Source organism: Carcharodon carcharias, chromosome 4, assembly GCF_017639515.1.
Source record: "Carcharodon carcharias isolate sCarCar2 chromosome 4, sCarCar2.pri, whole genome shotgun sequence".
Lineage (NCBI taxonomy): Eukaryota > Metazoa > Chordata > Chondrichthyes > Lamniformes > Lamnidae > Carcharodon > Carcharodon carcharias.
Window position 1 is genome coordinate 165,800,910 of NC_054470.1, and position 15,885 is coordinate 165,816,794.

Here is a 15,885-nt window from a genome sequence, read left to right on the forward strand (position 1 = left end):
TTTTTACTCTGGAAATTGAATGTGAAATGCAATTATCCAAGATGAGGAAAATGCACATTTAACATAACAACTTGCACATTTAATGTAGAAAAATGTTCCCAAGGCACTTCACAGAGACTGAGCCAAGGAGGAGGTATTAAGGAAGCTGATCAAAAGTTGGTCAAAATGGTGAATGTTAAAAGAGAGGCAGAGGAGTTTTAGGAATAGAATTCATACAGTATATGCAAAATAAATTATAGCAGCGGCTGTATTGAGAACAAGCAGAAAACACAAGTCACAGGGACATTTGGCACAAGTTCCCATATCCAGTGGAGAGGCTCTCCTGCTGTGAGCATACATCAGAAATTCATAAGCAGAGTCTGTCTGAATTTGCAATGTGTACTTGCGACTGGAGAGGGGGACATGGGAGATCTAGACTTCAGGCATGTCAAATTAACCCATAATGTCCACTTCCTACCCTTCCTAAACTGGAATCTTTCCTTTTCTCCCTCCTGCTCCAGGACATTCATTCCATGTTTCTCCCCCTCTATGCTTTTTTTAAACGACACACCAACTGCTGCTACGAGTGCTCCCAGGTCAGTCTAATGAATCAATCATCACATTAGATTGACCAAGTGCTACCTCCTCTCTCCTTATGGGGTAGAAACTGGCCACCCTGACTCAGCTAAGATCTGATGCCTAGCTTGAAATCTAAACCGATATACCACCACAACCTAAATATAAACAGCTACAGAAAAGAACAGATTATGCAACAAAAGAGTGCAGAATATCATTTTCAATGGTATGCATCCCCCACAGAACTCAGAGTGAAAACAAAGGCTGTACAAAGTGATCAGTGGCTGCAAAAAACAGTTCTCAATACATTATCCGCAATTTATAAACATCTGATCAGCGAAAAACCCATGAAACTTAACAAATGTCAAATCTCTGCAGGCTTATGAAACTACCCAGTCTATCAAAAGTATTCCTGTAGGAAAGTGGGAAACATAGACTCTGGATTATAATTACACAGAATTATGCTGAAATTTACACCCATTTCTGCCAATCTTGCCCAGAGACACTTAGGCCCAAATTCTCAGTATAGAGAATGTATCCACGCCAGAAGGTAAAAACGGTACAGATGCAGCTTTATCAATAGGAACAATATAATCACCCTGCTGTCTTTTTTAATTCTTTCATGGGATATGGGCGTCGCTGGCAAGCCCAGTATTTGTTGCCCATCCTTAACTGCCCTTGAATGGAGTGACTTGTTAGGCCACATCAGGGGATATTTAACAGTCAACCACATTGCTGTGAACTGGAGTCACAGACCAGGTAAAGATAGCAAATTTCCTCTCCTTAAGGGCATTAGTGAACCAGATGGTTTTTTATGATAATCAATGGCGGTAATAGTGACCATGAAACTGAGACTAGCTTTCAACTCCTGATTTTATTAATTGAATTTAAATACCACCAGCTGCTATACCCTCTCAGTGACAATACTGCCACGCCATTATCTCCCCCTTTCACTATGTGCTGCACTCTTGGACTCTCTTGCCTCTGCTGCTCCACTACAACAATTGTGTGTGCCATTCACTCCACAGGATATTAAGAAACGGCTGAGCACGCTGGATACTGCAAAAGTCTTTGGACCTTGACAACAAAAACTCTGAAGTACTGAAGCCTTCTACTCTAGAACTAGCCACGTCCCTAGCCAAGCTGTTCCAGTACTACTACAACACTGGCATCCACCCGACAATGTGAAAAACTGCCCAGGTATATTCTGTCCACAAAAAGCAGAATAAATCCAATCCGGCCAATTACCACCCCATCAGTGTACGCTCAATCATCAGCAAAGTTGTGGAAGATGTCGAGGACAGTAGTATCAAGCAACAATTACAAAGCAATAACCTGCTCACTGACCCTCAGTCTGGGTTCCGCCAGACTCTGGAACTCATAACAGCCTTGGTCCAAACAAAAACAAAAATGCTGAAGTCAAGAGGTGAGTTGAGTGTTAAGAGTGTGAGAGTGACCGTTAGAATCATACCTTTCAAGGCTGAATTTTTATTTTTCAAAATGGAAGCACATGACACGATCTGGACACTTGTATGTTAACCTGGGATATTTTTTTTAAAAAGTCATAAGTTCACCTTGGACCTGTCAACAAGCAGGCCTCTTCCAAGAAATCACCTGACTTATATGGTACTTGGGAAGATCTGGTTGTTTGTTTAAACTGCAATTATGTTAATTCACGGAGACAAAAAAACTGAAGGAAGGTTAATAACTTCCTGGGAATCACATGCGAGACAGGGAAAAAAACTTAAGTTGTGAACCTGCTTGGTTGGAAGGCAGTTTTGTTGGAGAAGAAGCTGAGGAAAGCAGGCTCCCTTGACTGGCTCCCTCTCTCTACCTTGCCTGAAATTGTATGTGGCTATCAACCTATAGCCAGAGAACCCTCATCCAAGGGTAACCAGTCTGCATTTGGACCTGCAAAGCTGGACAATTGTTGGCAATTTCATGGCATCTACCGGGGCCACGAGAGAAATACAGGTCGACAGCATCGAGACCTGTGGACTTTATCCTTTATTTTATAATGCTCATCCTTCAAATAGACTCTATTTGTCCTTTGTCTGTGTGTCTGTACGCGCATGTCTATGTGTGTTGGGGGAATTCTTTAGGAAGAGATAGATAGTTTTACTTCCTGATTAAAATTGTGTGTTAACTGGTACTTGCAACTTGTTAAAAGAAGTTTTGTTTTATAATAAATAATCATTGAGTTTTTGAAAGAAGCCTGGTCAGAGTCTCTTCTCTTCTGGGTACTGGAGGTATAGGCGCACAATTGGCCATTTCAGTGAGAAAATTAGACATTTAAATTAATGGTACGGCCTGTGGAGTAGCGGGACTTGATAACTTGCACACTCCTCCCATCCCAGTCCTAACAATGACTGCCCTTAACTAAGTGTAGCACCAAGGAGCCCAAGTAAAATGGAAGTCAATGGGAATCCAAGGAAAAATTCATCACTGGTTGGAGTGGTTACACTCAAAGGAAGATGGCTGTGTTTGTTGGAGGCCAATGATCTCAGTCCCAGGATATTGCTGTACAGGTTCCTCAGGGTAGTGTCCTAGGCCCAACCATCTTCAGCTACTTCATCAATGACCTTCCCCTGATCTTAAGGTCAGAAGTGGGAATGTTAACTGATGATTGCACAGTGTCCACTTCCACTCCTCAGGTAATGAAGCAGTCTATGCAGCAGGAGTGTGATGGAATGCTCCCTATCTGTCTGGCTCACCACTATCCTGGACAAAGCAGCCAAATTGACTGGTACCCTATCCATCACCTTAAATATTCACTTCCTCCACCACCAGCACACAGTGGCAGCAGTTTGTACCGTCTACAAGATGCCCTGTAGCAATTCGCCAAGGCTTCTTTGACAGCACCTTCCAAACCCACACTCTCCACCACCTAGAAGAACAAGGGCAGCAGATGCATGGGGGCACCACCACCTGCAAGTTCCCTTGTGAGTTACACACCAGCCTGACTTCAAAATACATCACCGTTCCTTCACTGTCACTAGGCTAAAATCCCAGAACTCCCTCCCTAGCAGCACTGTGGGTGTACCTACACCATATGGACTGCAGCGGTTCAAGAAGGGGGCTTACTTCCACCTTCTCAAGGGCAGTGGGCAATAAATGTTGGCCTTGCCAGCACTGTTCACATCCCCTGAACAAAACAAAAAAAAACACATCACACAAAATTTAAACACAAAGAAATGTGGGTGATGCATTTTGGTGTGAATTGATTCATTTTGATAGGAAGAAAGGGGAGACACAATATAAACTGAATAATACATTTTTAAAAGAGAGGTGAAGCAAAAAAGAGAGAGCGAGAGCGAGACGTATACACCAAAAGTGTATATAAGAAATCTTTGAATGGGACAAGTGGAGAAGGTTGTTAGAAAAGCATATTGGACCTTCAGCTTAATTAGTAGAAGTACAGAATATAAAAGCAAGTACGCTGTGATAAACCTATTTTTAACACAGGCTAGGATCCCAGCTGCAGTATTCTGGCCCATTCTGGGCACCATACATTAAGTAGGATGTCAAGACCTAAGAGTAGATGCCGAATTGATTTACCAGAAGTGCAGGACATCTGCTATGTGGGAAAGGCTAGAGAAACTGGGGTTATTCCCCTTAGAATAGAGAGGATTAATTGGAGATGTAAAAGAGATGTTTAAAATCATGGAGTAAATAAAAAACAATTTGCAATGACAGAAAGGTTGGTAACCAGGGGACACAGTTTTAAAGCAATTGGTGAGAGAGCTAGCAGCGAAAAGAGATCTGTGTTTACACAGTGGATTACGCCGATCTGGAATGCACTGGCTAAAAAGGTGGTGGAAGCAGATTCAGAAATTACAACAGGAAATTGGGCAACTACTTGAAAGGGAAACACTGGCAGGGCTATGGGGAAAGAGCAGAATAGGACTAATTGAATAGCTCTTTCAAGGAGCTGGCAAAGGCACAGTAGGCCAAATGGTATCTCTCCCCACTGTACCATTCAATGATTCTATTAAAAACATCAATATTGCCCTAAGTACTTTAGGCTGGCAGGGGGATAGCCTTTAAGAACAACATCCATCTTGAGCTTTATTCTGTCAGGAGTTGTACCTTCAACTAAAATCTGTCATTTTGTATCATGGACACTTTTATCAACAACATCACCACATTTTCTTGGTTCGAACTTGATAGCTGCAACCTTCAGTGAGTAGTTATGTTTAATTCTAGCAGAATAAACAGTCACAATCGCAAGTTTCTGTTCACAGACAATTTCTAAACAAGTTTTTAGCAGTTAGAAGTTTTAATGCTTTCTTCTCAAGTTAAATTTCAGTTTATTTAAATTGGCATAATTAATCCATAAGTCTCTATATCAAAGGAAATTTTGCAAATTGTACATTGGAAATGTGAAGTTTACTCTAATTAAAATAAAAACTTCACTATCGTGTGCAGTTCAACAGCTGGACAACTTCAAATAGCAATGCCTGCCAGATGGAAGAACTGCTTTAAATACATAACCTCATACAAGTTTATATTACTATGAGCTAATATTAGCATTAACTACTGTTTTTTTAGGGAGGGGGATACACACATTAACCTGTCTATACAGGCAAACATCCCACTAAGCGTCAATACAAGCAAGGTGGAGATCTGTGTTATAAACCAGGGAAGAGGGTTCTGGTGTAGTGAGGGGCAGGTTTCTTAGTTCAATAAAACAATCCAGGGTAAAGACATTCAACAGTTAAACATGAAGTTCTCATGAATATTTGCAAAGCTTAACCTATTCAGTTTTACATTTTAACCAAATAAAAATAAGAGATATTGACAAGCAGAAACAGTAGTACCAACAGTATTGTTACTGCTCCTCTGAATAGTTATCTGCCCGTTAATCACCACGAAATGGGACAACATGACACTTTATGTTGTAAAATTCCTGCTTTGCAAATGTTAATCCAACCTTGAATTTAACTTATCATGAATTCTGGCAATAAATGCAAGTTCATGTACTAAGCATTCCTCACCATTTCATTGAGAATATTACTGGGAACACGCAAAAGGCCAGGCACCATCTGTGGAGAACGGAATGTTGGGTTAACACTTCAGAATCGACCTGAAACATTATCCTCCACGATTTTCTCTCCACTGATGCTGCCTGAACTGCTGAGTCTTTCCGCCATTTTCTGTCTTAATTTCAGATTTCCAGCATCTGCAAAATTTTGTATTTCAAGTTTTCACAACATTCTACATCTCTCATCTCTGAGTCAGAATTTTTTTGGGTTCAAGTCCCATTCTAAAGTGCAAATATCAGGGCTGACATTCCAGTGCAGTATCAAGAGGGTGCTGCACTGTCTGAGTTACCGTCTTTTGACCAAGACTTTAAACTGTCTGTCCTATCAGGTGGATGTAAGAGATGCCATGGCACTATTTCAAAGAAGAGCTGTGGAAATAGCTCTGATGTCCTCGCCAATATTTATCCCCCAATCAGTATCACACACACAGATTATCTGGTTATTACAATATTGTTGTTTGTGGGACGCTGCAGTGCACAATTTGGCGCCTACATTTCCTACAACAGTGATTGCATTTCAAAAGGTACTTAAAGGTAAAGTGCTTTAGGAAGTTCTGAGGTTTCTGAATGGTGGTATATAAATGCAAGTCTTTTCTGTTAAATGTTTGACACAAGTGATTTGACAACAACAAAAAAAATCAAGATGCCAATAGTAATTTTAAGCTTTTGTTACCCCAGTTACTGCTCAAAGCCAAATGCTCAATACCAAAGAATGTGAGAAAAGATTGATTTAAAATTGAAGTTTGGCAACTTTCTGAAATGCTCTTGATTCAAGGTTGTTTTTCAAATATCATTACTGTTCTGGCATTAACAATTGTAATTTTAGTCATAGATTGAAGAGAAAAAATTGCCTAGCCTTATGCCATAATGCACTGCCTTGAGACAATACTGAAATAACAACATTTAATGCAAATCAAAGCACATTATTTGAATCATCATTGGCAAGAGTGCATTTGGGTGCTTAACTCTGTTAGGAGGGAAATAGATCAGAATAACAAAGATGATTCTGGCCTTAGGGCTCTAAGCTAATGGAGAGAATCTTAAAACTTAACTTATTTTCATTGAAGATTGAGGGAGACATAACCCAGATCTTCAAAATGCATCAATAATATAGGACCAAGCTAATTAACTTGGACAATGTGCACAAAACCAGAAAATGCAGAATTAAAGTTTTAAAAAGCCTCCAGCCAGATTAGGGTGTAAAGAATTTTTGTGTCTCCCCACAACCCCACCCCCACATCCCCAGCCTCCAAACCAAAGCAGCCAGCGTTTCGTTAATTGAAAAAAGTTGGATAAATATCTAGTCAGGAACAGACCTGAAAGCAATGGGGATAAATAGACAGAAATGGTCAATTATTCTAACCTTTTGCATAAGGAACTCAGAAACAGACAAGTCTTGTAATAATTATTGCTCCAAACAGTGGTGCTGGTAAGAACAATTCAAACAAGTGCTGTCACATAGAATTAATATACTCATCAATATAGTATGCCTATATTTTGGATTACCTAGAAATGTGTTAAAAATTACATCAAACAGCATGAATCAATGGCATAAAACCACTCATTAGCATTTGAAAGAAGCTCCACTGGTATAGATCTGTGCGACTAGAATGGCAGTCTCAACCACTGACATGTTTAAAAACTCAAGTGCTGAATCCCCAGCATTTTCTTTTCAGTCCAACTCTAAAATTTGCAGACTGCACATCAAAAGCTGGATGAACAAATGCAGGAAGTTTGTTGTTCGATTGTTCATTGTTCAATTGTCTTCACCAAAACATAATTTCCAAATATACAATGAACCCATTTGAGATTTATTTAGGAGCACATGAAATCGAATGGGGGAAAAATTCAATTGTTTTCTAAGATTTAGAAAAGATTCAGGTAAAGTATGGAAATGCAACTTTTCAATGGAGCTCCCTTTATTAAGTATAAGCCAATTGACCAGAGTGTGTTTCAATCCACACAGTTTAAGAGTTCTGATAAGCTCCAAGCCCACAAACACAAAACTCAAGCAATTTGAATAATTCCGGCCCTTAGATTGTTACAATGCTGGTGCACACCCTGAGCCAAACAGTAAATATTTCAAATCCTATGTAGCCAGGTTTCTATTTATATCTCCCCTAGTAGCAAATATTGTGGATTTAGTTCCTCCACCATTGTAATAGCTCAACAAGATTTCACATTAAGTAGAATATGCGTTTAAGTGATCTGCTTCATAGGGTTAGTGGGTCTTTCTCTCAAATTACCATCTACTCCCAGAATGAATTTGGTTCAAGCACTGGAGTTCTGATTCTGAATATAAGAATTACAGGTGACAACCATCTATGACAGAAAAATAGTTTGGCATCTGGTGTAAACAGTGATCATCAATTGCCTTTATTCTCAAAACTTAGGTTGCGTTCTCGCTTTCCGCTTATTTACTGGATTTTCATCTCATCGACCCTATTGCTCGTTCACTCCAACTTTTCCAAGTTTCTCTCCAATCATTGCAACAACATCAGCAACTTGTATTTCTATAGTGCCATTAGAGTAGCAAAATGTCCCAAGATCCTAAACATGAGCATCATCGAAGAAAATTTCACACTGGGTCACATAAGGAGATATATTAGGGCCGAAGAGGTCCAAGAGCTAGTTTTTAAGGAGCATCTTAAAGGAGGAAAGAGAGTTAGAGGGACAGAGAGAGGCTTAGGGAGAGAATTCCAGGGCTAAGGGCCCAGAGAGCTGAAGGCATGGCCATCGATTGGGGGCGGGGGGGGTTAAATTCATGGACGCTCAAGAGGCCAGAATCAGGGGGGAAACAGCTATCTCAAAGGGTTACAGGGGATTGCAGAGATAGGGAGGAGGGTTTTGAAAACAAGGATAAGAATTTTTAAAATTAAGATATTGTTTAAAGGGGAGCCACTGTAGGCCAGCAAGCACAAAGGGAGTTGGGTGAATGGAACTTGATGTGAGTTAGGACACAGGCAGCAGAATTTTGGATGAGCTCAAGTTTATAGAAAGTAGAATGTGGGAGAACATCAAGGACTGTGGTGCAATAGTCAAGTTCAGAGTTAAAAGCCTGGATGAGAGCCTTAGCAGCAGATGATCCGAGGCAGGAGCGGAGTGAGACAATGTTATGGAGGTGGAAATAGGAGGTCTTCCTGCTGGTGCAGATATGTGGTCAGAAGTTCACTCAGAATCAAATGTGACACCAAGGTTGCAAACAGTCTGATTCAGCCCCAAACAGTTGCCAGGAAGAGGAATGGAGCCAGTAACTAGGGAAGGGACTGAAGACAATGGTTTCCGTCTTCCCAGTATTTGGCTGGAGGAAATTTCTGCTGATCAATCACTGGATGTTGGCCAAGCAGCCTGACAATTTAGAGACGGTGTGGCGGTGGGGAAAGGGGGTTGAGGAGGGGTCCAGGGGGGTGGCAGTGAGGTAGAGCTGGTTGTCTTTGGTGTACAGTGTGATGCTGCGTTTTATGATCATGTCGCCAAAGGGTGGCAAGTAGAAGAGAAAAATGGGAGGGGACCAAGGATAGGTCCATACAGGACACCCGAGGGAGCACTTGTAAATAAGGGTGGAGGAGACAGGGAGAAGGGTTTAAGAAGGCAGCTTGAGATAGAGTAAAGAAACATTCTGGACTAATCCTGGAATAGTGAGAAGTTTTGGATAAATGAGAGCAGAACACTATGGTACTTCACGGGGTCCAGCAAGTGCTCTGGACTTAACGGAGCAGAAATGAGGGTCATTCCAGTGGGAATGGCCCACGGTGAAATAGTGTAATGGTTTTAATGGGGATCAGGGCATCAAAGATAGAGGTATGGGTGTGGTTGAGCAAATCAGTAGCTGCAGAAATGTTATGGTGAATGGAGGGCTAAAGGCTACAGCTCGGATTTTAAAAGTGCAGTTATAAGTGATTTCGGAGAATTTTTCCCAGATAAGCCACAGAAGCAAGTAGGGTCGAGAGAAAGAAGAGGAATGTGGTTGCAGCGCAATATAAAGAAGTAATCAGAGATGACCATATCTGCGATTGACACAAAACAGCGATGCCACCAAGATGACAAGGTCTATGGGGTGGTCGTGAATGTGGGTTGGAGAGTGAGATTAAGGGAGGATAGGAGGGCAGTGAACTCAAGAGGAGAGAGAGAGTATGATGAGTTTGATAGAGTTTGATATTATTGAGGTTGAGAAGACATTCAGTGCAGAGGCTGAGGGAGCAAAGCAATGAAGATATCTTAGTGAGTTAAAATGACATTTTAAGAAAATATAATTTCAACATACAAGCATCATGATGGTTCCTTACCCATTCATCATTAAAATTAAAACACAACACTAGGTAAGAAGTTCCAGGCAAAGCAACTAGTTTAATAGCACTCGCTGTTATTGCTGTGCAAGCTGCCCAGCAGCTCCTGACGAGGTGCCATCACAAAAATCACAAGTGACTGGACAATTTGCATCACCTCTGCCATTAGCCTAACAAAAGTGAGATCAATATGCAACAGCCCTGTGAGTTTCAAGAAATTGCTGCATTTGCACAATAATTGCCAATTAACTCACCGTAGAAAGTTAGGTCTGGTAACTAACTCCATAAGTACCTTTCTAATGATGAAATTTACCTCTCTGCAGTTACTCAACCTCTCCAGCTCAGAAAGGAAACAACAGAAACTGTGGAGTTTCAATCTTACAGGTAGCAAACTGTTGTTAGTCTTTTTTTTAAAAGTAAACAAAAATTCCTTTGTCTCCTTTTATCCCTCTCTCAATTCAATCTTTCTTTCCCTTTCTATTTCTCTTTTCTACACCTGATTTTCCCCTAATTCATCTTACTTCCTTCTCTGACATTCCTGTTTCTTATTTAATCTTTAAACGATTGGTTAAGATAGACTGTTGGCTCCATCATTCACCAAGATGCCCTGCTGCCCCAGCCATGTTCTTATCAGCTCACACTTCCAGCAAATTGTAGTGCTAAAAGATTTCGATCTGAAGAGGTTCCACATACAGGGATGAAGGTGGCTGAAGACAAAAAAGGTATGAACATTTTTTGTTAAAAGGAGGCATGTATACATTACAGTGCAAGGTGGTTAAGACACTGCATTGCGAGGAGCCAGATAATTATAGCACTTTTTATGATCTGTAGTGAAATGCAAATACCTCTTTTTTTGGTTCATGGGATGTGGGTGTCGCTGGCTAGGCCAACATTTATTGTCCATCCCTATTTGCCCTTGTTCAGAGGGCCTTTAAGAGTCAACCACATTGCTGTGGCTCTGGAGTCACATATAGGCCAGCCCAGGTAAGGACAGCAGATTTCTTTCCCTAAAGGGCGTTAGTGAAGCAGATGGGTTTTTACGACAATTGACAATGATTTCATTAGACTTATAGGGCAGAATTCTGCCCTCGGATGGCGTGCAGGCCCCACCGGCTCGGCAGCGGGCGGACAGCCGACCCCCACCTCCAAAACGGGGCCCGCCACCATTTTGAGTGGATGGGCCAAATAAGGCCCGCCCAGCGGCCTACCCGACAAGAAGCACTATGCGCTTTCTGTTCCGGGGGCGGGATGGAATCCCCACCTGTCAAAGTGCGCTCTTTCGCGCGTGCGTGCAGAAGAGCACACTGCTCCCTGAGACAAAGTCCTGTCTCAGGGAGATTCGTGAGAGGCAAGTAAAGTCTAAAAATAGATAAATATTAAAATTATTAACACGTCCCCCTCATGTGACAATGTCACACGAGACGGGACATGTTAATAATAAACACATAAAATTTATTAAATGTTTAAAAAACGGTCATGAAACTTCATCCCGTCAGTGGATGAAGTTTCATGAATAATCTGGAGCTTCTGGCCTGCCCACCAGCCTTAAGCTTGGACGGGCAGGTCTTTAATTATCTTAATTATCCTGTCAATGGCCTCAATTGGCCCATTAGCAGGTCGGCAGGCAGACAGCTGATTTCGCTGTCCACCCGCCTTCCTAAAAATTTAAAGGGACGTTGGGGATTCCTCCCGACATCATCCCGCATCATTTTCCCCTTGGCGACCGGGCCCTGCCCCCAAATCGCTGAGGGGAAAATCATGGCCATAATTCCAAATTTTTAATCGATTCAAACTTCACCATCTGCCTTGGTGGAATTTGAACCCATGTCTCCAGTGCATTACCCTGGGTCTCTGGAATACTAGTCCAGTGACAATACCATTACGCCATCACCTCCCCTGTAGGCTACTTCAAATGAGTGAAATTAAAATTCATTCGGTTTTTCATGCAGTTAGTACATTTCACACAGATAAAGTCCATACTAACAACAAAACTTGACCTTGCTACGTTACGTACACCATAGGCAGGGATGCTTCAATAAGAGGGCAAGGGGTCACCAACCAAGAGTTAAGGTTGTCATCTGAAAAGTCTGTTCATCAACTATGAAGACAAGGTGATTCAGTTCTAGTCATTCAAAGCAGTTAACGTCAGGAGTTCAAGTTACCAGTCTTCCTTAGTTCATTGGTATTTTCTCCTAAATTTGGATTCCAAACAGAATTCCCAATTTACAAAAGTAGACTAAGATCAGATTCATCTCAAATCCCAACTATTTGACATAACGAAACAGAAATCAGACAAGCATAAGGAGCAGTTTGTCAGCTAGAAACAAACCAAATGAATTTCTGCATGCTTGACTATTTCTCTTGTTTGTCATTACCTCCACACCCACCAGCACCACAGGTTTATTTACTTAAAGGTAGTAGTCAAGATCCCAAAGGCCTAGCAACCTATCCACTAGCCTTGAGTCAGGAGGTTCCCAGCTTCAATTGCTGATCTTGACTGATTCAGTGAACGATGCTGCAGCTAAGAATCAACACATTCCAGTGTCAGTTTGATGAAACACCGCGGGAATGAGCAGAGCCATATCCTACAACAGTATATAACGCCTCACTTACAATTTTAAATATTGCAGAGCCAATCATAGTCCTGTGCTCAAAAGATGGCACACAGGATCCCCTTAAATCAAGAGAAGGGTCCCCAAGTGTCGCCACGATAATGCCAGGCCGGGTTCCCACTCCTGAACACAGAAAGCCTTGCTCATCCAGAGCAACAGCCAGCCCCGCTCCAGTTCTGGCTCAGTATGGACGCTCACCTCCACAGTTTGTGGACTATCACTGAATGCTGCAATTTACACACACCACGTGTTGATATTGATTCTTTTTCTATAGAAATTAAACCTTTCACACTCCTCATTGATTTGACCAAGACACCTTTGAAAACAGAATAAAGTTTCACTTATCAGTCCCTCGCCTGCCTGTCCTCTCTATAGCCTGGACTTTGCAGAATGAAGCTGAGAACACCCTCACTGGTGTTTTTACACACTCCTCCCCTACCAATACCACAGAGCCGTAGGCAAATCATCTCTCCACTGGCAGATGCCCATGAAGACATTCTCATAAGGGTGGCTCCTCCAGGCCTGCTCCCAGTCTCGTTACTAGTGGGCATTTTTCGGGCTTTTTAAGGCTCTCCTCCCAGCTTTGGCTGCATTGGCAGCTACGGTGATTTGAGGAGCTGCCAGAGATCCCGCTCTGGGTTTCAGGCAGCCTCTTCCCTTTTTTTTAAATTCACATTCTTGTCTTTGGAAGAAGTCGGACTAAATCTCAAATCTCATCAAAGTAATTGGTGACAGTGTAATCAAAATTATGACAGCAACAGGATTGGCCAGAATATCTGGTCCTCAACCTCCAATCACGGGTTCCTTCGCTCCTGCTCTTGCTGCTCCTCCAATCACAGATTCTGCCTCTGCAGGGGCAACAAGAGCAGGAGGGAGGGAACCTGTGATTTGAGGAGCTCGAGCCACAAATGTAGGAAAGACAGAATGTGTGATTGGAGGAGTGGCTCCTCACAGATTCTGTCTCCCCCATGCTCGCCGCTCCTCCGATCACAACTCGACATCATTTTTTCCACTCTCACTGATGCCCGTGCTTTCAATTGTTCAGCTCCATTTAGACAGAGACATACTTAGAATTGTGGAATTCCAAAGTCCAAATGTCGAAAAGCCACGAAACGGTGGAAATTTCTCATCCCTGCACATATACGCTGACCACAACCAGCTCTAGTTCACCATCTCTCTCAACCCCTCCAGTATCTCCAAGTTGTCCAGCAGTTTGTCTGACATCTAGCACTGGATAAGCAGGAATTTCCCCCAACTAAACACTGGAAAAGCCAAGGCCATTTTCTTCCATCCCTGCCACAAACTCCATTCCCTCACCAACGACTCCGTCCCTCCCCCAGCAACTGTCTGAGATCAAGGCAAACTGTTTGCAACCTTGGTGTCATATCTGACTGCAGGATGGGCTTCCGATCAGATATCTGTGCCACCACTAAGGCCACCTATTTCCACCTCTGTACCCAGCTCCAACCCTGCCTCAGCTCATCTGGCATTGAAACTTTCATCCATGTCCTTTTTACCTCTAGAGCTAACTATTCCAATACACTTTTGGCCACCCTCCCATATTCCACTCTCCATAAACATCAGCTCATTCAAAACCCTACTGCCCACGTCCTAAATTTCACCAAGTTCTATTCAGCTTTGTACTCAGTGGCTGACATTGGCTCCTGGTTGGGCAATGCCTCAATTTTAAAATTCTCATCCTTGTTTTCAAATCCCTCCATGAAGTCACCCCTCCCCTATCTCTTTAATCTCCTCCAGACCTGTGACTCAGATATCTGTGCTCCTCCAATTCTGTCCTCTTCACCGTCCCCGATTTTAATCACTCCATTATTGAAAGCCATGCCTTAAACTGACATGGCTCCAAGCTAATCCCTCCTTAAACTTTTCCAACTCTCCTAAAAAAAATTGCTCCTTTAACCTCTTTCGCTACACTTTTGGTCACCTGTCCTAAACAACTCTTATGTGGTCAAGTTCTGTTTGATAACACTTCTGTGAAGAGTCATAGGATATTTTAGTATGTTAAAGACACTATATAAATGTAAGTTGCGGCTCCCCATGTTATTTACATTGCAAATTCAAATTACTGGACATGTTTTTTTTAAACTATCAATCGACTCTAACTTTGCCATACTTGTGTCACTCATTGCATTGTTATTCCCCCTCAAAATTTTTGTTCTACCTACCTGTTGCACATTAACTTCCCATCTGCAATAACTGCAGGCCTGACAATAGCATAAATTAAACGGCAGTCTAAAGATTCAGTTAATAACATATGTTGCGAAATGCAACATATGCTATTAGCAAATGACAATCTGTACCTGAAGTTGGATTTACCCATGTGTCGATGCTTGATGGCACCAAACAAACACACACACACGCGCGCATTATTGACATGAGGCATAATTAACCTTTTGGCAGTCAGGCACCTTAAAAATAAAGAATCACAAAAGATCAAGATGTACATACTCGTTCACTTTCCTCGTCATCGTCTCGGTCGGGTGCTTCCTCGTCGGTGCTGTGTTCCTCAGGATCTCCCACCTTCCCCCTCTGCTCTGCGGCCACTCGCTGAAGCTCCGCGTCCGAGCAGTCGTTCTGCTCGCCCTCGGACAGTGTGTCGGACGAGCTTTCCGAAGCATCTCTCTCCGGCAAATCCTCCAGCTTACCCTCCATAGTTGGCGCCCGGAGTGAAGAAATGTACTCTCTGCTTGCCCAGCGTGGCACTGCAACTGCGGGCAAAATTTTTAAAAAAACATTAAACCACCAAGGTGCTAGTCGATATCATCTTTTGGGGTTGTTGTTGTGTATACCTGCCTGCTAACAGAGGCTGTAACAGAACTTTATTGCATTTAAGAACCAGCGGAGGAAATGCTCGTGCGCGCCTCTCTCCCGGGCTCGCGTTCCATCCAGGCCCCGCCCCTCCAGCTGACCCCGCCCCCCCATTGGCCCCCGCCACCCTCCGACTCCGCCCCTTCCTATTCACACCGCCCACTCCTGACCCCGCCCCGTTGCCCTGGCCCGCAGAGTGCATCCTGCACCCTCGCTTCACCGGTAGTAGCGCTTGGCCAAAGGCAGCCAATAATTAAAGTAGGTTCTACCTTCCCCTTGATAGGCTGGGGCTGCGACCCGCAGAGGCAGAAAGGATTAAAATATAGCAATATTTAAACCATCAAAACAGTGGGTGAATCTGTATTTTAATTTCCCCTCCAGTGCAGTACTGAAGGGAGTGCTGCAGTGTTGGAGGTGCCCGGATGAAACGTTAAACTGAGGTCCTGTCTGCGCAATTAAAACAAAAAACTGCGGATGCTGGAAATCCAAAACAAAAACAGAATTACCTGGAAAAACTCAGCAGGTCTGGCAGCATCGGGGGAGAAGAAAAGAGTTGACGTTT

At 42.7% G+C, this 15,885-nt stretch overlaps 1 protein-coding gene across 5 annotated transcripts in view; it reads right to left on the bottom strand.

Annotated features, from left to right (window-relative positions):
• The window catches only part of mast4 (microtubule associated serine/threonine kinase family member 4), a 528,952-nt gene extending 513,627 nt beyond the window's left edge, over nt 1-15,325 (bottom strand). For 2 of the 5 annotated variants that reach the window (XM_041186028.1, XM_041186025.1), the window contains exon 1: nt 14,964-15,324. In XM_041186028.1, the coding sequence (XP_041041962.1) occupies nt 14,964-15,167 (204 nt within the window). In that variant the 5' untranslated portion in view covers nt 15,168-15,324. Of the gene's footprint in view, nt 1-14,963 lie in introns of all 5 variants that reach the window. The other 3 variants (XM_041186027.1, XM_041186026.1, XM_041186024.1) reach the window with 2 other exon arrangements.
• Between the last annotated feature and the right edge of the window lie 560 nt (nt 15,326-15,885).